We start from the raw sequence: 23,900 nt of genomic DNA, 5'->3' as shown, positions 1-23,900 counted from the left end.
TGTGGGAGTAGACTGGAACACCCAAATGAAACCCATGCAAACACAGGGAGAAAGTGCAGACTCCACACAGACAGTCACCTGATGGTGAAATTGAACCCAGGTCCCTGGCACAATAAGACAGCAGTGCTAATCATTGAGGCACTTACTTCTTTGGTGTAAAATAGAAACAAACTGTGGGAATAAAAATTCTTGTAAAGCTCTTTTTGGAAAATAATGGTAATCCAGACAATACTGAGAGCCAGAATGGTATTGTCGTCGATCTAAGTCTATTCGGGATTCTTTTTTAAGATCTGATCCCAATGATAGACATGAGTGTGTTAATTCTTCCCAGAAGTGATTTTGTTGATACTATCAGCTGAAGCATTAATCTTCTTGGCCATGTGATTGTCAATACAAAATTGTCAGTAATCATTTTATTTACAAACAAATTCTGCAATGGTATGATTTCTGTGCACTGCTGTGTAACATTTATACATTACTGTTCTCCACTTCTTTCTCGTTTAGATGAGCAGTAGCTTTTTCTTTCCTGTTCCTCCTTTGCATCTTTGCTGTACTTCTTCCTACCTGTCTTCCTTCCCCAAAACACTTCAGTTGTGAAAGTATGATATTTTGCCTCCTCGCTCCAAAGTCACATTTGTCCAAAATTAATGCGACGGATGTTTGCAATCTAGGTCAGTAGTAAGGAATTTCAGGCAGTCGCTTCAAGCTTACTTGGTGTGTATAGATCTGTATTTTTAAAAGGCTTAGAATTTGAACAAAGCCTGCATTTTATTTAAGTCTGAAGATTATTTCTGGGTGATATACAGATATTTAAATGAAGTGGCTTTTCTATGTTCTTTAAAATGTAAGCAACTTTGGAAAAGGTGCATTTTTATTAGCTATCTCTAGGTACCCAGCAAGGCAGTAGGAACCTTCTTCCTGAGTCCTTGCACTGATCGTTGACTTCTGGCTATGGCGCAAACGATCAAGTGAACAGATTAATAGGGGCCTTACATTACAGTTGGACATGCTGATAGTAGGGAGACCAGAAGTGAACTGAACTTTAAAAGCCGCTTCATCAATGCCCTGTATGGCTGCGACATGACTCATACTCAGTGCACTGACCAATCAAGGCAAGTGTGCCAGATGCTTTCTTCACCATCCCTGTCAACCTATGACTCCACTTTCAAGGAACTATGCACCTGCACCCCTCTGTCTCTTTCTGCATAAGCCCAGCCATGATTTGCATTACTAAAATGCAATACCTCACATTTATCTGGGCCTTCGTAATGTACGGGAGGTTCGTATCTGAGGACAGATTTTCTCAAATATCCCGTCAATATTTGGGAAGACTTTAATCTTCCAGATGAGCTTCTTTCCTTTCTAATTCAAAAGTACCTAATTATTTCCTCTTTTCTCTAGGAGTCTAGGTGACTAACAGTAACCACACTTGTTATATAAGGACTTCTAGTCTCTTGCCCTTCCCCACCCCCTCCACCCCATACAAGGGTGGAGTTGAATCAGTCTCTGAGAAAGAAAACAGTTCGTCTTTGTTTGGTTCCTTCAAATTCGGAAAGGATAAATGCTTGACTGACTTATCTCACTGTCCCAAACACCACTACAGGTCTACTTTCACCAAGTTCTAGAAAACAGCACACCACCACCTTCTCAAAGAGAACTGGGCAATAAGTAAAAACCGAAAGAACTGTAATTATGTGAGTGATAATGGGAACTGCAGATGCTGGAGAATCCAAGATAATAAAATGTGAGGCTGGATGAACACAGCAGGCCCAGCAGCATCTCAGGAGCACAAAAGCTGACGTTTCGGGCCTAGAAGGGTCTAGGCCCGAAACGTCAGCTTTTGTGCTCCTGAGATGCTGCTGGGCCTGCTGTGTTCATCCAGCCTCACATTTTATTATCTTGGAACTGTAATTATGCTAGAAATCAGAAACAAAAGCAGAAATTTCTGAAATAGCACAGCAGGCCCAGCAGCATCTGTGGAGAGAAATCAGTTAATGTTTTGCTTCCAGTGACCTTTTCTCAGAAACATTAACTCTGATTCCTCTCCACAGATGTTGCCAGACCTGCTGAGCTTTTCCAGCAATTTCTGCTTTTGTTTCTGGGTAATAAATGCTAGTCCAGCAGCGAAGTTCTCTTCTGCTGAATGAATAATGAAAAAAAATTACATGCTGCCTTTTAGAACAGTCATCTGAAGATGTTGGCTTAACTTCCAAGTGTCCACTGGCAAAACGCAGGCCTAGTAATCCATTATGTTTTGATCCGTCTACTTCCTGTAAATTGTCAAGCTGCTTGTCAGACATCCAATCATGAACAATTTCCAGTTTTTTTCAGCAAAATGTTTGTGAGACCAGAACCATTGCCTGTCCATATTGCCAGTGATTTCATTCAGTCCCGTTCCAGCGATTGTCCTGATTGAACCTATTTGGCAACTCATTTGAGTTGAGGTGGTAAATAATGTTATATTGACTCAATCACAAAAACTTACTTCCGCCCCTAACTCCACCTGCGTCAACACGTTGCTCTGAAATTCATTGTCTAACTGAGTCCACACCTCAAACTGCTTTTCTCCTTTAACCTGATCAGTGAGGTGGAATTTATGGTCAGCATTCCTACTCTAATCTCCTCCTTTAGCATGATGTCAGTTTTATTGTTCTGCCTCTGTGAAAGGCTTTGAAGCTTTTTTTGCACTAAGGTACAATACAAATCTAGATTGTTGTCATTCAGAGCAGGTATGTGTGTTTCAAAAATACATCCAAGATGTACAATCACAATATTTATACCAACTCCTAGGGTAGCAAGAAATTATTTGAACCCATGAATGTTTTGCACTAACAAGTTTACATCATTGAAGATCTACAATTTGGGTTTGGGTATTTTGATTGTTGTTTCTTAGAACACCAACTGTAGAAAGTGAAGTTGTTCTTGCGTGTAATAGAAGAACAAAACTTGCACCAACTGTCATGAAAGATGCTATTTTATTGCTTGAGCTAAATTTGTGGTTTTCTCAGAATTCGATGATGACATATTTACATTTGACTATTTCTGACCTCTTTTTTTTTACAAAAGCTGATTGATAAATGAGTACATAACACGAGTTCAGCCCAACTGAATAGAAGGGGTAGAGTTTGGGAGACGGGAGACGGCAAAGCATAACAGGACAGCAGTTTGGATAATAATACCCAGAGTGGGAGAGAAAGGGGCAGATTATATAAACATAGAAAACCATCAGTAAATAGTTTCAAAATGGAAAAACATGGTTTAATAAAAAGCAAAATTACTAGCACTTTACTTGAAAGTGTAGAGTATTTGGAACAAATTAAATGAATAATGGCACAAAGACAGCTTAACAGGTATGACCTGATAGCTATTGTGGAGGTGTACTTACAAGGAGATCAAATCTGGGAACTAAATATTCGGGGCCATGCAACTTTTTGAAAAGACAGGCAGCTTAGAAAGGGTGGCGGGGTAGCATTGTTAATATGAGTTGGAATAAGAATGATAGCAAGAAATGATTTTGGATTGGAAAACGTAGAATTCATAGTGGTGGAGGTAAGAAATGAAAGTGGGAAAAGGACGCAGGTAGGAGTAGTCTATAGGCTCCTAACATGGGGCGGGAGTAACTATGACTCTCTTACCCACTATGACATTTTGACGTATTTTTGGCGCATAGTGCGTGTCGTGCCTTCCCGTTGGCCCCGCCGGTAAGACCGGCAGTCCTGGCTGCTGGGTGACCAAACGACCAGAAAAAGTACGAGACAGCCGTGGTCTATACAGACCAATCCTCAAAAAACCAGTATGATTTTTCCAGTGTCTCTGGAGCAGTCCGGCTGGGGAGCGTCCCGGATAAACAACACCCCCCCCCCCCCCCCCCCCCCGGCAGCCTCGTCCACAACCGCGAGCTGTGATAAGTCATTAGGTTGTACATGTTTAAAACCTGCAACAAGGTCCATCTCGGTCCAGACCGAGACAGCGACCTTGAGATGTTACCTTCTGCCTTACATGGAGCTGAGACCGGTTACCCCTCCCAGGGGGCCAGCTCACCCTGTAACGGATGACATAGATAACGTTGTAGAAGGCACCGTAAGGGCTGCCCACCCTACAGTTGAGATAAGCATAACCACCCAAACCTTCTACAACAAAAGTTATTGAGACACGAAGCAGGGCGCAGACGAAAATATGATAAATGAGACTGGCGATGAAACAGCTGATGCAGCTGCCTTCATGGAAGGAGTCGTTATCGAGCCAGTATGTGACAGAACGTCCGTCTCAGAGGTAATCATCCACTATCCTGTTGATGGGCTGTTCTGCAAGGACTGCGACACCCTCTTCCCCACGGTGAGCCTGTTCAAGATCCATATGACTAATGTGCACGGAATAAAGAACATCCGAACAAAATGTTCACACTGCAGTAAGGCAGGGGAATACCATTCAATAGCCTGCCATTATCCTAAATGCAAAGGAATGAAACAACCTCCAACTCGGGACTTTGCATGCAGCGCGTGTGATCAACGGTTTTCAACACAGTCAGGCCTTGGTCAACACGAGAGGCACAGGCACCTGGTTCTACGGAACGAGAAACGCCTCAAACCGGCACCCAAAGTCAAGGGCAAACCTGGGAGAAGCGACCGCGTATGGTCACAGGAGGAGGTGGCACTCCTGAGGGAACCAGAGGCGAGATTTGCAGGATGCAAATTTATAAACAAATCCATCGCAAGCATCCTTAAAACCAAAACACCAAAGCAAATCTCAGACAAGCGCAGGCTCCTGGCAAACACCCCGATGGAGGTCCAGACCACCTGCAAGCCAACAATAGACTCGCACGATTCTGAGGCAGACAGTGTCCAGGAGAATTCCAATGATCAAGCCCAACGCCAAAGAGCCAGCCGAAAAACACCGGCTTCGATCCCTAAACATTGGGATGTAGATGACCAGCTTACACAAGCTGAGGAGCTCTTGAGCGCAAGGAAGGACCCCGACACGCTTGCCCTCGGAATCGGACTAGTGGAAAGCATTACCGACCTACTAATGAATAGTAGGAAAAGACAGGACAAAAACAAGAGGCCTCAAAAAGATCGGGCCAGGAAAGACAAAAAGCCCGGTAGCAATACCGGAGCCAAAAAACGGTGGGCAGCAGGTAAAGCGCTGTTTAGAGCAACACAGCTGCTTTACAAAACCAACCGGCGTCAACTAGCTCGCGAGATCATGGGGGCGCCGACCTCATCCGCTTGTCCTCTCTCAAAAGAGGAATTGGAGACATGTTTCCTTGAGAAACTGTCTGCACCAAACAAGAAATCAAACATCAATAAGTATGCCCCATACACAGGCAAAGTCGATGACGGGTCCTTGATGAAACCCGTAGAGTTAGAGGAGGTTGAAGCGGCCATCAAGGGAATAGACGAGAACAGTGCTGCTGGACCAGATGGCCTGAAACTGCAGGACATAAGAACACTCCATGAGCAGGAGGAAACTCATCTACCCCGCCTCTTCTCCTTATGGCTAAAGTCAAGCACGATCCCCGATTCACTAAAAAAGAGTCGAACGGTCCTGATTCCTAAGTGCGAGGATAAGGAACGCTTGAAAAGCATTGATACCTGGCAACCAATAACCATCGGTCCATTGCTGCTCCGGCTGTTCACGAAAATAATGGCAAAACGCCTGAGTGAAACAGTTGAAATAAACCCCAGGCAAAAGGGTTTCTAGCAGCCACTCCCGGATGCAATGAAAACATTGTTGTCCTCAAAAATATCATCAAGGAAGCAAAATACAATCATAAGGACCCCGCAGTTGTCTTTGTTGATCTAGCGAAAGCGTTCGACCTGGTTGGGCACAAACTATTGATCAAATCTCTGCAAAGAACGCAAATACCCAAAGCCTTTGTAAGTCTCATTGAAGACCTATACACTGGCAACACAACAGTGGTGGGAGGAAACGGTAACTCTACCACCCCAATAACCATTGAGAGGGGCGTAAAGCAGGGCGACCCACTCTCACCAATACTATTTAACATTGCTTTGGATCCGTTGGTGTGCTCTCTGGAGAGGGCCAACTCAGGGGTCTCCATGACCCTGGGCGGCAGAAGAGTCAACTGCTCGACTTTGGCCTTCGCAGATGACATCGCCCTTCTAAGCGACTGTCACACCGGTATGGCTAGGAACCTGAAGCTACTCCAGGCATACTGTGACCATACAGGCCTCAGTATAAACACAGCAAAGACGAAGGGATTCCACTTCACTTTTAAAAGGAAAACCTTCCTGTACAATCACTTCCCAAACTGGAAGCTGAAGGACAAATCCATAGCCTACATACCACCAGGTGACACAGAGAAATACATGGGTGCCCACATCGACCCATGGGCAGGTGTGGCAGAAGGGGAGTGGGAGGAGAAGCTGAAGTCCTGGGTTAAAGGAATGCAGGCAGCACCTCTCCGACCACGACAACGGCTGGAAATCCTAAAAGTACATGTCATCCCCAGATTGTACTTCCATCTGATCCTGACAGAAGCATCACAGACTACCCTCATAAAGCTGGACCAAATAATCCGCAACGCCACCAAAGAATTCCTACACCTCCCACCTCATACCGCAGACGGAATGCTATATGCTAGCAACAAGAACGGCAGTCTAGGTGTCCCAAAACTGGAGGTACAAATCCCATCCGCGATTGTTCGCAAACGCGAGGCACTAGACATGTCAAGTGATGTGGTCATTCGGGCCTCCTTTCAATATAAAGGAGAGAGCAACACAGAGACTGTTGCGGGACTACGCAAGCTCAAGGTCCTCAAGGAAATTGAAAATTTCCAACCCAGTAGCCGCAGCAGCGATGAAGGGAAAATCGACCTGATGACCACCATCCAAGACATGATGCCGGCACTCCAGAAGGCAAACGTGGGACGACCAAAACCACCCAATAGGTATGCGGGCTGGAGGGAGTGGGAATTTGAAAAATGGCAAAAACTGGAATGTCAAGGGGCAGGCATCCAGTACTTTAGAGACAACAAGATCTCTAATTTTTGGACGAAGGCCAGAGTACAACAAAAATCCTCTAGATTTATTAACAGCGTGCTCTTGCGGTGTAATCTATACCCGACAAGAACCACATTATCTAGAGGTAGGCCTAACCGAAACAAACTATGCCGAAGGTGTAAGATGGTAAACGAAACCATATCACACATCTCAGGATGCTGCCCATTCGTTAAAAATGCACGGATCAAACGCCATAACAAGATCGCTGACCAGTTGCAGAAACATGTCAGTAAGTACAGCTGGACATCGTACGTGGAGCCCAGACTGTTTGACAAAAATGGCTTCCTATGGAAATCCGATCTCATATTTAGAAAAGACCAGAAGATCGTGGTCGTAGATGTCACAGTGCGGTACGAGAATGACAGTAAAGCACTGGAAACAGCATGGCGAGAGAAAGAGGAAAAGTATAAACACCTAAATGCCGAGGTCACGGAATTGACGGGAGGCGTGGTGCCCAGGTACTTTGGCTTCGTGATGGGCGCACGAGGCAAGTGGCTGGATATGAATAACCGCCTCATGAAATTCCTTGGCATCGAGAAATATGACACGTTCGCCCAAAAGACATCAAGACTCACTCTGTCACTGACACTCGAACTCTTACAACTCTTCAGTGACAAGTGAGCAAAAACCGCAAACAGTGAGGTAAGATCCTCCACCGAGACATAATCCCCACAAATTTGCCAGTAGCATCAGTAGGGCCCCGCTGATAATGACGATAACAACCAGCCTCATATTACACCAGTATTACCTGGTCCTTGGTCTGTGGTGATGCTAGAGAGTACACAAACATCGACGAGTGAAGTAAAGACTCGGAAAAGGCACTCCCCGGAGTGTTCCAAAATAGCTATACAGTGGGACAGAGAATAAATCAGAAGGTAATTATGGCATGTAACAAAATTAGTGCATTAATCAGGAGACTTTAATCTTCATGTGGATTTGGTTAATAAGATTGGCTGAGGAAGCCATGAAGAATAATTCATAGAGTATAATCGGGACAGTTTCCCGAACAATATGTTGTGGATTCAACCATTGGTCAAGCTATTTTGGATCTGGTTCTGTAATGTGGGAGGTTTAATAAATGATGTCAGAGTAAAAGCTCCCCTTTAAACAATGACCATACAATAATAGAATTAGCATTCAGTTTGAGAGGGAAGAAGTGGAGTCAGAAACAAGTGTGCTAAGCTTAAATAAGGGTAATTACAAAGGAATGAAGGTAAAGCTGGTTGGAGTGTACTGAAAGGTGTTTAGCAACAAAGGAAGTTGAGGAGCAAAGGCAGCCATTCAAGAAAATAGTTTGTGGCTCACAGCAAAGGTATGTTTCAGTGTGGAAGAATGTTTCTAGTAAAGGGCTTTGCCAACTATGGTTAACCAAGAAGTTAGGCATAGCGTCAAACATCAAAAATATGTGGCAATGTTTTGGTAAGCAAGAGGATTGGGAAAGTTTTAGAAACCAACAAGATTTGACCAAAAAAAAGGGCAAAAATAAGTTTTGAAGGTAAACTTGCGGGTAATATATAAATGAATAGCAAGGGCTTCTTTCAAAGTATGCAAAGGAAGAGAGAAGCCAAAGTTAACATAGGCCCTTTAGAGTATAAGACTGAAAAAATAGTAATGGAGAACCAGAAAAGGGCAGAGAAGTTGAATAAATACATCAGTCTTCACAGTAGAATAAAATTACTAAATAATCCAGGTGTAAAAGGAGAAGAGGAAATAAATGCAATGACTATCACAAGAGATAAAGTGCTAGGGAAGCTAATGAAGCTAAAGACTGATACATTTGGTAGACCTGATAGAATATTATCTGAGGATAACAATAAAAGAAGTAGCTGCAGAGATACTGGTAGTACCCTTCCACAAATCCTTATGTTCTGGAAAAGTCCTAGACAATCGCAAAATTGCCAAGGTGTGAAAGAACTGGTAACTGGGCCATTTTAGCTTAAACTACCTTAAAGTTATTGGGAAAATGTCAGAGTCTGTTATAAAATTGTGTAATATAAGAGGATTTTGAAATACATAATATAATCAAGCAGAGTCAGCATGGCTTCCTGAAGGGGAAATCATGTTCGTCAAATTTACGAGAATTCTTTTGAGGAGGTATAAAGCAGGATAGATAAAGAGAAAGCGGTGGACATAAACATGTGGATTTTCGGAATGTATTTGATAAAGTACAGCTATTCGGCTACTTATTCAATAAGTGCCCATGGTATTGGAGGTAGAATATTAGTATGGATAGACAGTTGGATATCTAGTAGAAGACTGATAGTTGAGATAACTTATATTCAGGATGGCAACTTGTAATTAATGGAGCATCACATGGATCAGTGATGGGCCCACGTTTCATTGACTTGCTTCATCCAAGCCGTTAATATAATGTCCTATGGCCAGGTTTGTGGAAGATATGAAAATAGTTGGAAAGGCAAATGTAGAATCGTAGAATCCCCTATAGTGTAGAAACAGACCATTCGGCCTATCAAGTCCGTACCAATGCTCTGAAGAGCATCACACCCAGATTCCCCGCCCCCCAAACCCACCCAACCTTATCCCTGTACCCTGCATTTCTCATGGATAATCTACCTAGCCTGCACATCCTTGGACACTATGGGCAATTTAACATGGCCACTCCACCTAACCTGCACATCCTTGGTCAATGGGAGGAAACCGGAGCACCCACATGAAATCCATGTAGTCAGGGGGAGAACATGCAAACTCCAAACTTAAGATAGACATGTTCTGCAGAGGAATATAGACAGATTAAGTGAGTGGGCAAAACCTTGGCAGATGAAGTATATTGTGGAAAATGTGCGATTATGTACCATGGCAAGAAGAATAATCGAGCTGAATGTTATTTAAATCGAAAAAGGCTGCAAAAAGGTACAGAAAAGAAGGATTTGTGAGTCCTCACCTGTGAATCACAGAAAAGTAGTGTACAAGTTGAGTGAGTAATCAAGAAGGCAAATGAAATGTTAGCCTATATTTTGAAAGGTGTAGTCTATAAAAGTAGGAGATAATGGGAACTGCAGATGCTGGAGAACCCAAGATAAAAAAAGTGTGGAGCTGGGTGAACACAACATTTTTTTTTATTAAAAACTTCATTCTGCTTGGAATTATTCCTGGTTTTGACTGGACTGCTGCAGTAACATGAATTAGAAAATAACCTTGTTCGAAGGTTGCACAGCAAAGTTCTGAATAGGATGTCCAGTGAGAACAGGATGGGTGTAAAATCAGACACAGTCATCCACAGAGCAGGAGTCAATGCTTCCCACTATCAGGTACAGGGAGCAGTTACGGGAAAGGGAAAATAGCAATATCCCATCCAATTTAGGCCTTGCAGTTTAACAGTCCAGGAAATAATGTGCCTTTTTCATTCACAGTCTGTTATCAAGACTGAAATGTGCTCAGATCTGATCAGCTCAGTAATCACACTGATCTGGACACAGTATACAAAAAAAAGAAAATATACATTCTTCATATTTATAAACACCTTTATTACAAGTTTTCTGTGACATTTTATTTATTTCTTCAAAATTCAATAAAAGCCAGCTGTTGACTGGTAGCAGCTCATTGAGCTCATGCAGAGCAAGGATAAAGGTGGTTGAAGGAAGAGAGACCGTGATTGACAATACTGTTTAACAAGGGCTGGAGCTGTGAATGCAAACCATCTTCACAGCCTGCAGGGGACTCGACTGCAGAACATACTTATAAACCGAAAGCCTTTACTCACCGCAGTGTCATTTGTACTTGCAGGGAGTTGGGATGACAGTGCTTAAGATTATTTTAAAACAATCAAAACAATGGATGACCAAAAGCTCATGATTCAAGTGCCTTGATTGAAACTTTGGGAGTTCAAACATTTCTTCAAGGACCAAGGGGGAAACCTCCACCAGTCAATGACCGTTTGAAGGGGTGGGGGGTGGAGCTGGATGAACACAGCATGCCATGCAGCACCTTAGGAGCACAAAAGCTGACGTTTCGGGCCTAGATCCTTCATCAGAACACACTTTGTTAGCTATAAAAGTAGGGTTGTTTTGGTAAAGCTACACAAGGCACTACTTAGACCATTGCTGGAATAGTGTGAAGTTTTGGGCACCTTATCGATGGAAAGATACACTGGCATTGGGGGCAGTCAGGGTATGGTTACTCAGATAATTTCTGGTAAGGAGGGATTGTCTTATGAGGAGAGGTTGCTTTGGTTAGGCCTATATTCATTGGCGATTTGGAGAAAGAGAGGCAATCTTACTGAAATTACCAAGATTCTCAGGAGGCTTGACAGATTATTTCCCCTTCTGGGGAAGTCTGAGACCAGAGGACATAATCTCACAATAAGGGGTTGCTCATTTAAGACAAGATAGAACATAGAACAGTACAGCAAGGTACAGTACCTTTGGCCCACAATGTTGTGCTGAACGTTTACACTTATCCTAAGATCTGTCTCACCTCCACCCCTACCTTATACTATCGTCCATATGTCTATCTAATAGCCACTTAAATCCCCCTAATGAGGCCGACTCACTACCTTCTCTGGCAATGCATTCCACGCCCCGACCACTCTCTGAATAAAGAACCTACCTCTGACGTCTCCCTTACGTCTACCTCCACTCACTTTCAAACTATACCCCCTCATAATAGCTATCTCCACTCTCGGGAAAAAGTCTCTAGCTGTCCACTCTATTGACACATCTGATCATTTTGTACACCTGGATCAAAGATGGGGAGAAATTTCCTCTGAGGAAAGTGAATCTGTGATCAATAAAAGGAATCAAGAATTTTATAAGTAACAAGAAGGAAAGCGTATTTGAGTATTAACAGGTCAGCCATGATCACATTGAATAGTAGAGCAGATTCAATAGAATTATATAATCCCTAAGTGCAGATAGAGGCCATTTGGCTCATCTAGTATGCACTGACCCTCCAAAAAGCATCCCACCCAGGCCCAGCCAGCCTCCATAATCTGCATATCTTTGGATAGTGGGAGGAAACCGGTGGAAGCCCACTTGATTGGCTAAATGGCTTACTTCTGCTTCTATATCTTACAGTCTTATGGATTGTGTAATAACATCACCTTGGACTGAATTTCAACATAGGTTTCTAATTCGACACAGAACTAAGAAATAGGCTGTCTGATTTACTGGCCTGCAACATTTTAAAAACCTCTAAATCTTATACAATAGTATATTTTTCTGGCAAGTACAGCAATTCTGCAGAAGGCAAAGACCTGAAGCAATAGCTTACATTTGTATAATAACTCATCATAAAACACTTTACAACAAAAGATTTCTTTTGAAATGCAGTTCTGATTGTGAACCCTCAAACAAGTGAACGTATACATTGTTTCAATTGTGGTGGTTAAGAAAAATAGAATACTGGGAGATCTACCTTCTCTACCTTCAGTAGTGGCATAAAGTAGATAATATCCACCTAAATATATCGATGGGATTCAGGCAGGCAGCCTCGTCAACTGCAGCATTTCCAACCATGCGGAAACTTTTCGTACTGCAGTGTCAGTGAGCACCATTGACCCTCAAATTTTTATTTTTGAAGAACACATTTTTGGGTTGGTAATCACAAGCTTCCCATCTAAGCTATAATACTATAAGACACATTTAACATGAAAGTACTGTGTGTAAGCAGTAATGCTTTCAAAACAAGCACAGACACTTCTGTGCTGCTCTTCACAGACCTGTTGCCTCCTAAAACAATCAACCTACCCTGCCCTGTGCCTGAGATAACTCATACCATCACATTATTTTGTCGACTCTGTGGAAATTCTTCATGGATCCCCAAAGGTTGACAGTGTGCAGTTTTGAGAGCTTCTGGTTGAGACCATGAGCTCAGCTCTGTCATTGGTTATGAACTGTGACCAGTTGAGCCACGCTGACACTGGAGAGGTGAAAGATGCCTGTAGTTGAATGTGAACAGTGGTTTTCATGGATTGTGCAGAAACCGGGTGAAGAGTTCAGCCTCCGATTCTGCTGATGTGCCCAAATGAAAAGTATAGATTGGGAAAGGCTGACAGAATCAAGTCTAGTTGTGATGCTGGCCACAATTGAGCCATTTTGTCACTTTCTATCCAGTCACTTGAACCTGTACCTCGGCATGAGGAAACAACTTTAGGCAAAGAAGGAATAAAGTGAGGAGGGGAAAATAATTAATATTCATCATCGATTCGATATGAATTAAATGCAAACACAAAGTTGAAACTTTTAATATTTAATCATCAATGTGGAGATGATGGATTTTTCAGCATGAACTGGATATTGTTATAGAAATACAACCAAAAGTAGATTTTTTTTTAAATTAGTTTATTTTAATTCACTGATAGTGAAGTGTTTCATAGCCGGTTTCAATAAAGTAGTAATCTGATGATTTGTGGGTATGTTTTAGAGATTTAAAATCAGCAGTTTTTCTTTCTCAAATGGTGAAATTGAATTGACAGTCACTGAATAGCATTGTATCCTTGGGATGATCATAATATATTCTGCTCAAGCTATAGTATTCAATTCTCAAAAGTCAGTGCGTCATTCCATCAGTCTCGTGTGTGAATTGAATGAGTTGGTCAAATACATAAAGGACAGTAAGCATCACAATTGCTTACTATGCCAAGTTAAGAGCTGTAACAACTTGTAAGCTCATAAAGAATTTGGTAGATTGCAGGAAAACACAGGTTATGGAAAGCACAGTTCAATGTAAGTAAATGTGAAGTAAATGTTTTGGGGAGAAGAACAAAGAATGCAAATATAGCCAATGAGATAAAATTGTCAAATACAGCGAAGGGTCAGCCAGATCTAGGCCACACAATGCCATAGGTAGGTCTTGTGAAAGCAGGAATTCAGTTTTAGAAAAAGCTTGTAGAGGGAAAATTGGATTCTGGATTTATTGTAGGAGAGCAAGTGGAAGAAACAAGATTTGGTATTGAATACGCAATTGGTGAAGGTGCAGTTGGAATGGTGTACAATTTTGGACACTTGATGATTTTTAAAAAATGTAACCATGAAAAATATCAAATGTTAGAACACATCGCCACAGTAAGAAACTCAGGGAAAAACTGGGATGGTTTCAGCTGGCTTTGAGAAGGTAGAGGGGAAATGTAAGAGAACTGTTAAAACTTTCAGAATTTTTCACAGGAAATGAAAAGTTATTTCCATTGATGAATCATTGAAAAATGGCAAGACTTGAGGATTGTAAATAAAAGAATGAAATGGTAGAGAGCAGGGGTGCAGATGTCAGAATTGCTTTTACAAAAATTTGTTTTGGGTATGGACTATATACCACAAGCAGCATTCAAATCTAAGGCAATCATAATATTTTAGGAAAAAAAGATAATTCAGAAGTATTTATAAAGGTAATAGGAAATAAAATTTACAGTAATATAAACTGAAAATTCTGAGAATATATAGCAGGCCTAGCAGCATATGTAGAGAAAGAAACAGGTAAATTTAAGGAAATGAACTTCCATTACTCTTTGCTGGAAACAACATCAGCTCTGAAGAAGAGTCATCTTGACTCAACATTAGCTTGCTCTTTCTCCGTGGATGCTGTCTGACACATGGTGATCTCCAGCATTTGGTGTTTTCAGTGCAGATTCCTCCTACTTTTTCTTACTTCTTGCTGCTTGAACTGCATGTGTTTAGCATTTATAGCTTTTAGATTTCCAGCAAGAGTCATTCTTGTTTTTGCTTTAGTGGTTAAATAGTTCATATGGAATTTGCACTTGAAAAGGCAGACGGGCCTCCTTTTGCTGACGTTTTTAATCCAGTACAAATAATTTAAAATTTTCTTTAATGGATCAATAAAAATGCATTTTGTTTAGTTTAAGCCTGAGTAACGGGGATTTCTCATTTTGATCTCTTCATGATTTTATGTCCAGTGTTAATTTTGTTTCATTTCTCTCCATTTACAGTTACAGTCCAGAATGGGTTTGAGAAAGGTAAGTTTTTATTTTGAATCCATCTTTTATAGAATCTGATTCTACTGTGAAGAGCACGACACCTCTGCCTTTTCAAAAGATCTATATTAATCTTGGTACTCAAATGCAGACGGTTGTTTCTTACCAGAAAAGTAAAACTGCTGAAACAGCAGGTTTTAATTTAACTGTCAACCTTCAAAATGTACAATGTACTCAATCCCTATAAAAGTTGGATTTGAATTCTATATCAAAATCATACATTTAAATTTTTAACTGAAATACTTAATTGAGAGATTTGGGTGAAAGCTTGTCGGCTTTATGTGATACCACCTGAAGACCACTATGTAAATAGTTTTTGAAATTTGTCACTGCATCTTTCAGTTGTATGAGCATTATCACTGTAATTTATTAATACACTAATCCTCCTTTAACTTCCTAGTTGTATTCTCAAGATGTTTGTGGACACTCCACCGCTAAATAAATTTAATGATTGTTGACAGATTCCTTTGTCAAGGAATCAAGGAATATATTGAGCAGACAGAAAACTAAAGTCCAGAATCGGCCTGATGGTAGTGAATGGCAAAGCATGCCAGATGGTCTACTCTGTTTCTGTGTCTTGTGCTCTAAGGTACTTTACGGGCTATAGGGAACATTGAGCAAAAGTAGGAATGAAGTTGGCAGGTAACTAAAAATAGCCAGAGATTATGGGCTTGATTTTTTTTCCTTTTTGAAGCAAGAATTGAGTCGAACGATTTTGCAATGTTACAATCTTGCCCATTAACCCAACAGTGCCAGCCGTGCTGTTCTCGTGGTGAAGTGGCAGGGCTAAGCTGAAGTGCAAGTCATCAAATCTTGAACCAAACACAAGGAAGGAATGGAGTGGAGCAGATGTCAAAGTGGGCAGTTTAGAAGACCTGCCTCCAATCACTGGGTCATCAGCCCAGTTCTGTACATGAGAATTATGCACACCATTGGTCGTCTCTCACCACCACCCCCATTACATTCATCACCAATACCTGCTGTACTCCTGACTCCCCTTCTGCCTTCTGTTCCCATAGCTCCTCTAAACATCTGAAAACTAATGACTAATCTGTTGCAAGAGGATTTTAAGACACTCTAAGTGGAGAGTCACTGACAGAAGCAGTCAAATTTCACGTCACTCTAGAGTTGAATGTAGACCAACACAGCAAGACGTGCAGCTGTGCCCCTGTCTGTATGCGTCCTATATCAAGTTATAATAAAGAAGCCAGGTATTTGTTGTATATTGTTTATTTTCCTGTGACTCTGTTATCAGTCACAGACTAAAGAACAAATAATATAACAATGTCCATTACATATAGAACTCATAAAACCAATAATAACATTGCTAAGTCCTTGAGTCCTCAAAAAATTTCACGTTAAACAAAGAGCCATTCAAAAATCACTTATTCAAAGCCGAACAGATGGATGTGCTGTCAAAGAGGTTAGCCATCTGTTCAGCTATTCCAGAGACTCACCAGATGGCTAGAATGTGAATCGTTCAATTGACATATTTAAATCTGAAACCCAATACTATTCAATGCAAACAAGCAACTTTGTCCATGGTGAAATACTCTAGTGCACCTGGATTCTTTCACAACCCTAACTTTAATGGTCACTTATCTTTTAACAACCAAACCCTATCATTAGCCACTACAGTAGAAACAAACTTAAATTGTCATAAATATGATGTATGAAGTTAATATTTTAAAATTATTGTCAAAACTGTCAAGCAGATTTCTGACTCCTGAACAGGCATCCCTCCTGATTCACAGTCCTTTGAACTGGTGTCCACATCATCTGTAGAAGCTTCTGAAAGTGAACCAACTTGCATAAAAATTGTTGGAACTGTCTAAAGTCATCACTACACAATTGAGCTGCCAGTGTCAGGGGCATTGAGTGTGGAATTGTGCAAGGTCTCTTGGGTGTATGTTTATTGTAGTCACTAGCTAAACTTATGTTTTTGTAAAAGTATGAATGTTGAATAAGGTAGCCTGACTAATTAATGGAAATAAGATTATGCTGGTATATTTCATGCTGTTACTGTCTGGGATGAGCTTCATAGGCTGATGACTGTTGGCTAGATTGTAGGTGAGATTTTAGACGCAGTGGCTGACAACAGTTGCAAGATACAAGAAAGACCTCCACCTATGCATATGGGATCAGTGAATCATGAATGACGCTGGAATCAGGGCTGAGATTCAGGATTAGTTTTGAGAACAAGTAGAATAAATGCCTGACTATTTAACAGGAGAAAGAACAGGAACCATGCTTTACCGAAAGTGAAATGTGATGTATAGAGATTGCAGGTGGATGTTTCTGAATTGTAACTGCCCTTCAGAAGTGAGAAGACGGCACCCAATTTGAGCATTGCAGTTCGTAGGAACTTGCAAGGTGATAATGACTGTATAATCCTTTATCAGGGTTAATTGAGGAGTAATCAATGGCTAGGACACTGGTGAGTCTCCCATGCTCCTCTTCAAAAGTGTATATTGAGATCTTTTACATCCACCTGCGGGGTCAGATAACCTCAATTTAACATCTGATCTGAAAAATGGCACCTCTGATACTGCAGAACTCCCTCAGTTCTACACTGGCTTGTCAGCGTAAATTGTTGTGCTCAACTCCTGGTGTAGAATTTGAATTCACAACTTTGAGGTGAGTATGTTACCCACTGAATCATATTTGATTCAGGCGATACTCTGCTATGTTCTGTAACCTGTTGAATAATTTCAGTCAAGTTTCTGAAGTTTAGTTCTGTTAAATAGGAAATGATTATTCTAGCCACAGAATGTTATTGATGAATGAGAACATCTTGTAAAAAATAAAAACCAAAAGGAAGGAAAGCAGACATTTATTTGGAAAGATCAAAGTTATATATACAAAATAATTATAAGGAAGGAAGTTAACAGACACCCAGTGCTCATTATTAATGAGTCTCATTTGAACAAGTCTACACAGGAAAAATATATAAAATATGAATAACGAAATAGACTCGTCCATATAATTATTTTCTGGTGTTCAGAACAGTATTATAAATACAGGTGGAAATTTGACTGCAGGCTGTTTAAAATTGCTGATGAAGCTTCCAGATGGATGTATAGATTGAACTAGTAGTATTTTAAAAATTGGCCCAGAAAAGCCAAACAAAAGAGACAGTGTCTGTGTAAATACAATGTGGGCTGTGTTGAACTTGCTGGTGTACAGCCACGTACTTCCTGTTGACCTCTACCCAACACTGCAACTGGTACCCTGGTAGTGGCTGGTAGCGGTGCAAGATCTAAGGAGAAGCAGCCAGATACTGAGCACATTTGTAGTCTGTATGCTCTGGCACCTTAGTTTTATTTCAGACTAAAATGATTAACAGCTTTTCATGAATTACTGCCTCAAACCTAGATTAAACAAATTAAAATGTTAATTTTCATACCATTGTTTTAAAAACTAAGGGAGTATGATTTAATATGGAAAATAACAGGTAGATTTAGTGTTTTTTTTCATTTAAGTGCTTCCAGAAATAAAGTATTTGGAACAGCAATAAGTTGATATGAAAGATGTCTCTGTTGCCAAGGTTTTACTGAAACAAAGCCATGTATGATTATGACAGCCAATTCCTGTAGATACAACAAGCTTTCGTTGAGAGCAGTACCCAAAAACTAGAGCTCTGCATCAAGCATGTTGTCATTTTGATCTTAACAGATGAGCTTTCAGTACTGAATATTCATGCACATCTGCCTTCCTTCTCACATGGAAGCCGAAAAACTGAATGCCATCTTCTGATAATGAACAAGACATTTGATTGGAGAAATGACCATAAACATATTTATCCTAAATGCTGAATTAATAAAATCTTACTTAAAAATTGTTTTTAGTGTGCTGAAATGGTTTTTTACTGTCAATGCTGAGTTAGTTTGGCAAGTGATTTCTCAATCTAAATTTTGTAGAATTAAACCTGTGCTGTAGAAGAAATGAGCTAATAATCCAGTAGCAGTTTTACATGATGTGTTGCATGCCCAGATTAAGCAAACTCAGATTGTTATCCTTTCACCAATGGGCATGTTTCAGTGTCACACTGTGCAGACTCTCAGCATTCAGATTGAAGCCCAAGTATCTGCATCTGTATGCTGCTGCTCTGCTGCACACCTAGTCTACACACCACAACTGCTCAATAAATATTTCAAGCTCTACAGTCTCTTCCACTTGCCTGTAAGTTAGTGAGCCTGAAATGAAACAAATAATTTAATAAATTATGCCTACTTGTAAATCTCCTGCAACAAGTTTCATGGTGAGTTGGAGGAAAAGTTGTGTTATCAAAGTATCAGAGGAAGTTAAATACAACATTTTGACAAATTTCACACCAGATATAAGAACGTTTTTTTTTCTAGATGATAAACAATTCAAATCCTGAATACTGCACCCATATCTGCGGAGGCTGTTCTAACATCTTGTACCCTATGTGCATTTAGGGGGTGGGATTTGGAAAGTATTCTTTCAGACACCTGTTTTTTGAGTTCCATGCCATCCCACCTCTTCCTTTCTGTTTTATAAATAGTGTTTTGGAATGCTGTTCTGAATGATCCACTCTTTTTATGCTTTGTCTCTAATGTCAGATTATCTCGTTCCGATAACCAGTACTATATGAGCTGAAATTCCCTCCAGTTGAATATTAGGAAGGGGAAAACCATGCGTTCAGTTATTAGAGTAAACTTAGTTTGCTAGCCATTAACTCAATCCAGCCCCTAGACAATAATCTGAGTCTGAACAAGGCAATTTAAAAATTGACCTCAAGATGAGATGATGACCATACATTAATGCCATCACAAAGATCGTAATTCTCACCTCCGTAACATCACCTGATTGTAGCCCATGGCTCAATTCATTTGCTCAAACTCTCATCAGCGCCTTTATTATTGCTAGACGACTATTTCACTGTACTGCATGTCAGCCTTCCTCCATCTACCCCACCCCATAATCTTGATGCTACCTAAAACTCTGCTGCCAGTGTCTTTAGCAGCCAACATGCCTTCGAATTGCTGAGTGCAGAGTTCTATGCACAGTATATTTAAAGCAGAGTGTAAATCATATGGTGGAAGGTGACAGAGTACATGCAAGGTTTCTCGGCCATGCAGCTTACAGGGAACATCACTCTTACCACGTTCTGCTCATTCATCACCCCTCTTGTCTGGTAACTTGCACTGGCTCCTGATTAAGCAATGCCTTGATTTTTAAAATTCTCAAACGTATTTTCAAATTGTGCCTTTGCCTTGTACCTCCTTTCCCTGGAATGTTCTCCATCCCCATAAGCCTCTGACATATTTAAAGCATTTCTATTTTAAATGCTCCACCACTGGTGACCATACCAATGCCTTAAGTGCTGAAATTCCTTCTCTAAACTTCTCCACGTCCCACCTCTTTTTCTTTCTTTAAGACACTCCTTAAAGCCTAGCTCTTTGACAAAGCTTTTGGTCATCTGACCTAATATCTCCTTAAGTAGTTTGGAGTCTGGTTTAGTTTTATAAAACTCGCATGAGGCACTTTGGAATATTTTCGTATGGTAACGGTACTGTATACAAATAATTACTTGTTCAATTTGTAACTATAACACTATACACAATTTTCTTCTCCCTGCTTCCTCGCTAGGTGAAATCCAATCTCATAACACAGTCTTTCACTGTAACATTCTTCCTATAAACCTCAAAGCTAGACTGTCTTACTTTTCTTGACTATTTTCACTTCCTGTATTCTTCAAACTTTTAAAACTCAACCCTGGCATTGCCCATTTACTTTTTAAAAGATTTGCTTTGTCATATTACCTATTCCTTTCGGGTTTGTTAGTGTATTCATATGTGGACTTTGGATCTTTATGTTTCTGCTGTTGAAAAATCAAGCGATGAACATTGTATTAATCTTGGGAAGGCAGTTCTAACTTTAAATCTGGCTTGGTGAATAATATTTCTCATTTGTTTGGAAATGAGACATATAGGTGAAGACTTGATGGGGTGAAAGGCCTTTTTCTGTGCTATAGCCTTCAATGATTCTATGACAGTGTACAAATGCACCATTTTTGTACTTTAAGCATGTTATCCAGAATTGAGTTGCGTAGAAACATAGAAAATAGCAGCTGGAGTAGGCCATTCAGTCCTTTGCTCCCTTTAGCCCTAAGAACTGTATCTAACTACTACTTTTTGAAATCATTCAATGTTAGCGAGTTTTGAGAAGATTTGTAGCTCAGGTTGAGGTTCTGGATGTGAGTTTGCTCACTCAGCTGGAAGGTTCGTTTTCAGACGTTTCGTCGCCATTCTAGGTAACATCATCAGTGAGCCTTCGGTGAAGCGCTGGTGTTATGTCCCACTTCACCGGAGGCTCACTGATGATGTTACCTAGAATGGTGACGAAACGTCTGAAAACGAACCTTCCAGCTCAGCAAGCAAACTCACATCCATCATTCAATGTTTTGGCTTCAACAGCTTTCTGTGGCAGAGAATTCTGTAGGCTCACCACTCTCTTTCTAATGAAGTAATTTCTCCTTCTGTCAATCCTGAATGGCCTATGCTGTATTCTCAAACTATGACCCCTAGTTCTGGATTCCCCGGTCATCAGGACTTTATTTGTATTTTCCTACTGTTCCAAACTTTTGAAAGAAATTAAACTACTATTTATTAAATCCCTGGTGATATAATTAGCAATATGCATTTCTGTCACCACAGATAACTTAATTCCTTTCAAGCTGATCTCTAGACTGTTAAATATAGGAACGTATTTTCTATTGAGTTACGATCCACTACACAATGTTTTCCTGTCGTTTTCTGTCAAAATAATCCTATTTGCATCATAAGTACAAGATTACTTTTGCAATTGTTTCAAAGTAGTGGCAGATGTGAAGAAATGGAATTGATTTGCAACCATTTTATGGTTTTGCCTTAAACTTTTGAATGTGAAGACTCATCAACAAAATGCCAAGAAATTTGTTGCTTTAAAAATGTGTTTACTTGCCTATATGACAATGATAACTGCACTTCAAAATCAAAATTGTCATTAGAGTTCGCTAACAACGCTTTATAACATTGTGGCTTGAATTTTTTGAAAAATTGCAGTTCCCCAGTCCTAAGTTGGAAGAAATTGTCTGCATGATCAAGGTTGGCAGGGCATGGATTTTAATGGGAATCGGGCTTGCTGCCCCGGTAAGCCTTTGGAGTCTGTAACAAATGGAGGCACACTGTGGGGAGGGCTTGACTTGATGATCGGAGACTTTGTTGTACCTGTTTTTTTTTACAAAAGTATGGAACAAAACAGCCCTCACCCTTCACATTTTCCTCACAAGCATAGTCCCTGTGTCCCATCTATCTCATCCTTTGTCCCTCCATAGGTCCTATGCCAACTTAAGCCCCTCCACACACCCACAGTCATGGCCATTTGTAGCCCCAGTACAAACTTTCTGTTAAGTCACTGCTACCTCATACCAATCCACGACTCCACCACCCTTTGTCCTCACACCCTCCATAGCGTATTGCCAAGTGTCCACTATGGACAGACTTCAGGAACTGTGCTGAGGTGAAATAAAGTTATTCTGTCATTTCATGAATTAATATTTTAAAAGGGCACTAATTTAAAATCGATTTGCTGTCTTTAACTTTCTTCAATTGCTTACTATCTTGTGAAAACCAGCACTTGTATTCACTGTCTCACTCACAGACGTTTTAGCGAGGAGGGACTGTCAATCAAACAAGCACCCCACTCTGATAAGTTGCGAAAACACCAATCCTAAATGATAGCCCTCAGGAAAACAGCACGTGCTGATATTCTTTAAATGCTACATGCAGTATTTTCCCTCCCCCAAACCATTCAAATGTGTGGAGATTTAAATGCCTTGATTGCTCAACAGTTTCCATGATTACTTGACAGTTGCTTTGGGCTTACCCATTTTTTAATGCATGTTCATTCCCAAAGGGCACCTTCTCTTTGCTGAAGGTGTTCCTGAATCGCTGCAAAAACTCTTCAAATAATGCCAGTAGTCTCTTTCAAAATTCAATCTGACTGGAGGCAGTTGCAGTTTTACATGTGCAGCATCTTCCATGAATCACACATATCCAAAAGCCACCATTTCCTCCATTCCCATAGTGGTATAGAAGAGTTTGGGGTGAGACCTCTGAATTTGAGCTTCCAGCACCATTTTAGCTATACTGGAGTCACTCTCATTCTTGGTGAAAATTCAGGCCTGTGTGTAATTTTTTCTTCTTTTCAGGCCAGAAATATAAAATCAGACTCATACTGAAGTCAACAAAAAGCTTAAATGTGAATATTGTAAAATTTACACCACTTGTAATATTAGATGAACCTCAGCACTTATTAATTTCTTATCTGCATGTACAGTGCTGGCTTCCATCCGTCCTATTTATTGAATGGATCAAATTTAGCCATTTCATCAGAGAGGTGATGACTTGGAAGATGGAAAAATTCTTTTAGTAGCATGTTAGAAGTTAGAAGCATGACAAAATATTGGGACACTGCAGAGGAATTTTTCAGTCTAGCCGTGAATATTCTGTATTTGAGGCAGATATATAGGTGAAGTTTCCAAGGTTAATTCAAGGCTTAGTTTGCTCAGCTTCTGCTCACACAACCTCTGAAACTTCTTAAACCAATCTTTGCTTTCAGTAGAGGAACAGGGCATGCTGAGACAAATAATATATTTGATGCAAGTGATTAAGAAACTAAACAAAATGGCTACCATAATTGGAGTCATTACCACCAATGTAGTCTTTATGAAAGAAAAATACATTTGATTTGGAAATTGATTTGACCAAACAGTTGAGAATACACACATTCCTGTGCTATCCTCAGGTCCTTTGTATTGTTCTCTCCTAGCTCAGTATGGTGAACCTTTAGCTTATGTTTACCAATTGCAATGCCAAAATGTGTCCATTAAAATTCATTTTATTGAGTTCCTCCCTGTATTATTATTG

The 23,900-nt window shown here is 40.5% G+C and overlaps 1 protein-coding gene across 1 annotated transcript in view; it reads left to right on the top strand.

The window, feature by feature from the left end:
• Window positions 1–23,900, top strand: part of zdhhc15b (zinc finger DHHC-type palmitoyltransferase 15b) — an 81,258-nt gene that overhangs the window by 15,752 nt on the left and 41,606 nt on the right. Inside the window, exon 2 of the mRNA XM_048544476.2 lies at window positions 14,920–14,946. Within this exon, the coding sequence (XP_048400433.1) occupies window positions 14,920–14,946 (27 nt within the window). The remainder of the gene's footprint in view (window positions 1–14,919; window positions 14,947–23,900) is intronic.

This window comes from Stegostoma tigrinum, chromosome 15, assembly GCF_030684315.1.
Source record: "Stegostoma tigrinum isolate sSteTig4 chromosome 15, sSteTig4.hap1, whole genome shotgun sequence".
Classification (NCBI taxonomy): Eukaryota; Metazoa; Chordata; class Chondrichthyes; order Orectolobiformes; family Stegostomatidae; genus Stegostoma; species Stegostoma tigrinum.
Note: the sequence above shows the minus strand (reverse complement) of the source record. Positions and strands in the feature narration are given on the sequence as shown.